Source organism: Trichosurus vulpecula, chromosome 7 (genome assembly GCF_011100635.1).
Source record: "Trichosurus vulpecula isolate mTriVul1 chromosome 7, mTriVul1.pri, whole genome shotgun sequence".
Classification (NCBI taxonomy): domain Eukaryota; kingdom Metazoa; phylum Chordata; class Mammalia; order Diprotodontia; family Phalangeridae; genus Trichosurus; species Trichosurus vulpecula.
In genome coordinates, this window is record NC_050579.1 from 164,693,372 (window position 1) to 164,699,261 (window position 5,890).

The following is a 5,890-nucleotide window of genomic DNA, read 5'->3' on the forward strand; positions in this document are numbered from 1 at the left end:
CAGGATGAAGGGGAAGCAAAGGAGATAGAGGAGTTACACAGAAAGTAGCATGAGAACCAGGGAAGTGTAGTGTTCCAAAAACACAAAGGGAAGAGTGTTGAGGAAAAGAGTGATTGACAGTATCAAAGACTGAATGGGGTCAAAAAAAGATGAAGACAACCAAGGCCATTAGATTTGGCAATTAAGAGCTCATTAGTAACTTTGGCAAGATCAGTTTCAGTTGAATGATGTCAGAGGCCAGATTGCAAAAAGTTAAGAAGCCAGTAAGAGGAAAGAAAATGGACACACTTCTTGTAGATATTCTTCTCAAGGAATGTAGTGAAAAAAGTCAGGAAAAATATGGGGAATTAGTTAGCTGAAATGGAGGGATCAAGTGAATTTTTTTGAGGACAGAGGAGACATGGGCATATTTATATGCAGTAGGTGAACTTCAAGCTAAGAGAGAGACAGAGAGACTGAGACAGAAACAGAGAGATAGATAGATAGATAGAGAGAGAGAGAGAGAGAGAGAGAGAGAGAGAGAGAGAGAGAGAGATTCACACACACAGAAGAGAAACACACAGAGAGACAGAGAGACAGAGGCAGCAAGAGAGACAGAAAGAGGGAGAGAGAGGGGAGGGAGGGAGGAAGACAGAGAGAGACAGAGAGACAGAAAGAGAGAAAGACAGACAGATAGACACACACACACACACACACACACACACACACACACACGGAAAGAGAGAGAGAGAGAGAGAGAGAGAGAGAGAGAGAGAGAGAGAGAGAGAGAGAGAGAGAGAGAGAGAGAGAGAGAAGGTAAGTGAGTGTGAGGATGATAAAAGGGAAACTACACTAGAGGAGCCAGGCTTGAATCATACCATTTGTGCATCTAGATTAGCTTTGGCAAAGAGAAGGGCCACCTCATTATATTAGGCTGACAGGAAGGAAGGGGTAATGTGAAATGAGAAGGGGAGGAGTGACCTCTTGGCAAATTGTTTCAACTTTTTAAATTAAAAAACAATAAGTCAACAGTCATAGGTGAGAGGAAAGGGGGAGGAGGTCATGGGGTGTTTGAGGTGAATGGAAATGTTTGAAAGAATCTGTGGTGAGGGGGTAGTGAGATAATTAGTGAGGTGTAAAAGAATTCCCTTACAGTAATAAATGTTCACTTGAGGTTATATAACATAAATTTGTAATCAGACTAGTTAGCATGCCTTTATAATTTTCTTTATCTTTGTTCAGCAGCCTGTGTGTAGGAGAAAAGGCAATAGATGATGGAAGCAATCCATGGCTGAAACTTGGCAGTACAAGATAAGAAATGCAATAAGAGGCAAGGCAACGAAGAGGAGAGAATAGTGAAGAATTGAACTAGTTCACGAAGGAGTCAAGATGGGAAAAGGTGAGTGAACCTAGGCAGAGGTGTGACCCTGGGGCCTTGAGGATACATGTGACCCTCTAGGTCCTCAAGTGTAGCCCTTTGACTAAATCCAAACTTCACAGAAGTTTTATTCCTTTATTTGTTCTGTGAAGTTTGGATTCAGTCGAAGGGCCAGACTTGAGGACCTAGAGGACCACTTGTGGCCTCAGGGCCACAGCGTCCCCATCCCTAAATCTTGGTGCAATGTTGATGGCAAGGGAGAAAAATAAAATATTGGAAGATTAGAGGTCACAGCATAGACAAAGAACAGTGTTTGGGACTGCAAGGCAGAAGGAGAGAAGCAAGGTCAATGGATTGTGATTAGATAAGGGAATTTGAGACTTCATGAACATGGAAGTAGAATATTTATGAGTGTTAGAAAGATCAATGGTATTATCATCTTTATATGTAGCTAAGGTAATATGAAATGAATAATTTGAGGAACCCTTACAAGAAACAACAGCATTATAAGTAGAAAAATCCAAATCTTTTGATCCCACCCATACTTGCCTGACAAAGGTTATTTATGGCATGAAAGTATACTCCCCCATAGAAAGATCTTTACAAATACACGACATGTTCTGGGGCTGCAATCTGAAGTCCCACTTGAGTTGATAATTTGGATCTCGAAGAGCAAAGCTCTTTACATCTTCTCTCAGGAAGTTAGGAGTAGCCTGAAGTGGTCGACATTATTACTTTAATGCAGGCCTGTGCAACCTTTGCCATAATGGCCATTTGCAGCATGCCAAAAGATTTTAGGCAAGCTACAAACAATGTATGATCCTCTATGTTTTTTGTGCACCATCCAAAATCCTTTGGCAGGCTGCAGGTTGTGCAGGCCTGCTCTAATGCTATAAGTCACATCTCCCCCATAAAATTTTCTTCCATGATTATCACTTGATATCACTAAATCAGCCCTACTTAATTAGCTTTTAGAAAAGTGTATCATTAGAATGGTCAGTATAAAATACGTTCCCAAAGATTTGACACATCCTCCAATAAGTACATGTATGAAATACAGAGCAAAACAGGTTCAAGTTGAGAGATATGTGACAAAGTGCCAACTGAGAGCTCTCACAAGTCTTTCTTTTTTTTTCAGAGTTTTTAAAAAGTTTATTAAATTTCATTACCTAGTCTGCTGCAAGGTTGACGCCTCATCTGTATAAAATAGCTTCAGCAAGCAGTTTATTAAAAAATTAAGTTGATATTGTACTGCATCTGACACCATCCAGTTAACCAATCTCAGTAAATTATTCCCATGGAGAGAAAACCAAATATATTTCCAACAATACTGTTGATGGATGAAGTTGGCCATTACATTACTGATTTAAGGCTTTTTACAGATAAAATCCTAGCTCTGAAGTACATGATCTTAAAATTCATTTTTACCACACATGATGCGATGAATTCAGAAATAGACAGACACTAACTTGAAATTACAAGGAAAAAGTTGTGCAAGAGGTGCAAATAGCAAAAAGCATTTTTATCCAGTCATTTCTGAGTAGTTAAGATTTTCTTCCATGCCATGGTGTTGTTTCAGAAGTGTTAAAATTGCTAACCTTCCATATACCACTAGTTTAGGACAAAACTGTACTGGGCTGTATTCTTATGCTAATTTATTTGGGGATCCAGTGTTCAATCCTCAATAGATTTTATGTATCTCTCATATGCATCCTCACTCATCAGCTCATCAAGTTCTGACGGGTTGCTCAGAGTCATCTTGATCAGCCAACCATCTTCATAACAAGATTTTTTGACAAGTCCTGGGTCTTCTGCAAGAGCTAGATTAATTTCGGTTACTTCTCCTGTTAGTGGAGAATAGAGCTCACTGGCAGCTTTCACACTTTCCAAAGCTCCAAACTCATCTTGTTTGTTCAATTTTGTTCCAACTTCTGGAAGACTACAGTAAACTATATCTCCCAATGCTTCCTGTGCAAAATTGCTGATTCCCACTGTTCCAATACCATTTTCAGCTGATATCCATTCATGCTTGCCTGTGAACTTTCGAGCGGCGAGTCTCAGGGTGCTGGTGCAGAGGCCCCGGGAGGCAGCGGCCACTAGGAAGAGAGAGGAGCATGGGCCAGGGTGGGCCCGGAGGCGCACGGGGGTGGCTACAAAGGAGACCAGGGACCCCGGGGGTCTCAGCCCCGGCCGCCGCCCACAGGGGGCTCCTCTCACAAGTGTTTCTTTTGGAATGTTAATGATTCTTCCTTTATATATAGTAGAACTTTCCTACAGGGCTCTTTTTAGAGCAATAAATGTCCATCCAGTGGCATCTGCTGACCTCAAAAGTTCCAAAGTTTCTGATAGGATGGTGAACGGAAGATGCTAAGTCCTCTAGTATCTGAGGTTCATTATGTCCTTCTCTCAACAAAAGTGAAGGAAATCCTTTGCTCCTACCGCATTACCCTTTTCTGTAGTTTAGCTAAAGTACATTCTTCTGAATTTCTTTTAATCTTTTGAACTCATCTCCATTAGTTCCTTGGTATTATTCAGGATATGGAGTATTATCACATTTCCTCAAACACTCTGAACTCTCTTCCTGTGTAATATGACTTTAGCTGATCAAAAGCTTTCTCCACACTTAGTCTAAAGTCTATGATTGATTGACCAAGTGATTGATATATATTCTCACTTGGTTAAGCCATCAATGTGCAAAATTCTATCACTTTAAAATGAATTTATTTTCTCAGTTAAGCCTCATCTTTATATAATAAAACATATTAAAGTTGAAGAGGGATAACTAGGAAGAATGATAGTCTAGCAGGATGTTGTTCCACCAACTTGGAAGGTGAGGGAATATTCAGATCAGATAGTTCGTGTTGTGGTTGATGAATGGCCTTACAAAGGGTAATTTTGGGGAGCTTTAACATATCAGGTATCAAATGGTGTATATGGATTATTAACATGTCTCATGATAGTGAGTATTCCATTTTGTCCTTCCAATCAAAACCAAGATCTCAGTGTAGTATCATGAACCTTGATTTAAGATAATTCATGTTAAAGAGCTGACCAATGCCATTCTCTCCAAAAGGCTGGTAATAGTGATAGTCTCATGGACTTTTTAATACCATTAGTTCACTGTAACAGTAAGGCAATAATAACAATATAGATGATAATTGTCAAAATGCCTGTGTAGTTGTGTATCACGAAGTATATGAGACTCTCCGTGTAGAAGGTAGAAGGAGTAAACCATTTATTCAGACACCAGAGAACCATATCCAGCAGACCTTTTATCCAGTCTTTCACAGCAGTAAAATATTTCACACACAATATAACAACCTGGAGACTGGCCATCCCAAAACCTCTCCCCAAAACAAGCTCACAGTACAGCTAAATCAGCCTGTTCAATTCTAACAATCATGAGGGCAGCCATTAGCAGCTATTAGCAGCCATAACATCCTTCTCTCTCTCTCAGCATTTTCCTGTGACATAACTTCCTTTTCCTGTCAGGAAGCTTCTCCCACCACATGTGTCTTAGGCTTCCTGTGATGTAAGCAGGTTACATGGCCTATTAATGGGTGGGAAAGATCTTCAAATCCAAATTGCTACTACATTTGGCCCCAAGATCTTCCTTATCCATTACATAGGGCAATGGGAATTCTGGGATAACTGGTGTCAACAGAACTTTACACAATAATATAAAAGACATAACACAAGTTAAGTATGTAAAACAATGTCATCACTCCCCCCTTGAACAAATGGGGCTCAAAATCTTGTGGTAAGGGGTGAAGATCTCGTCCTCCAAAGCTACTTCCTATTGACACTGGACATAGAGCTGTCACTTTCTATGAATAGAGTCCTATTTGAGAAGTCAGTTCTTTAGCAAGCTAATATGTGGAACTCAGTTGACACCAGGTCCAGGAATGACACATCACCATCACGGACAGGTCCAGAGGGGATATCCGAACACATCAGAGAGTGACATCTGGCTTAAGCAATCAGGCATCTGCAGGTGGATGGTACTAAGCCTGCAGGAAACAAAACTCACAAGAAATTTAAGAGACAAAAGCCAAAAAGAAACAGAGATTGTCATAGCCTCATTCACAATAGAATACATGAGTCAAAGATACAGTTTCATAACCATTTTCTCCTGGGTAGACCACTGTTACAATATTGTCTTTCCCATGTGCTATAACTTCTGCAGCCTTTGGAACATCATCCAGCTTCCTCTTTATCTGTACTTTAGCTCCCAGTTTTGTTCTATCAGTAGAACCAATTCCTTCCTTTCCTCTGATAGTTATTTTGGGAGGTGGGTCAGTTTTCACCATGGGTATTGTTTCACAAGGAATAATAATCAATTGAACTATTCTATCATTTTTACACAACTATATAGGTTCACCCAAATTCTGGAGTGTCACAATAATTTCTCCTTGATAACTAGAATCTATCTCACTCCAGCCAATACATGTATTACTTGAGCTGCTAATCCAGTTTATCCATTCAAAATGATTCTTAGGAATTCTCATACATGTCCCAGTAGAGATTTTTCTT

At 40.0% G+C, this 5,890-nt stretch overlaps 1 protein-coding gene across 1 annotated transcript; it reads right to left on the bottom strand.

The window, feature by feature from the left end:
* Positions 1-2,991: 2,991 nt before the first annotated feature.
* Positions 2,992-3,801, bottom strand: LOC118857700 (glycine cleavage system H protein, mitochondrial-like). Its single transcript, XM_036768269.1, is given in 3 exon segments — positions 2,992-3,532; positions 3,534-3,582; positions 3,797-3,801. Coding segments are annotated over 3 exon segments (555 nt in total). The 3' UTR covers positions 2,992-3,031.
* Between the last annotated feature and the right edge of the window lie 2,089 nt (positions 3,802-5,890).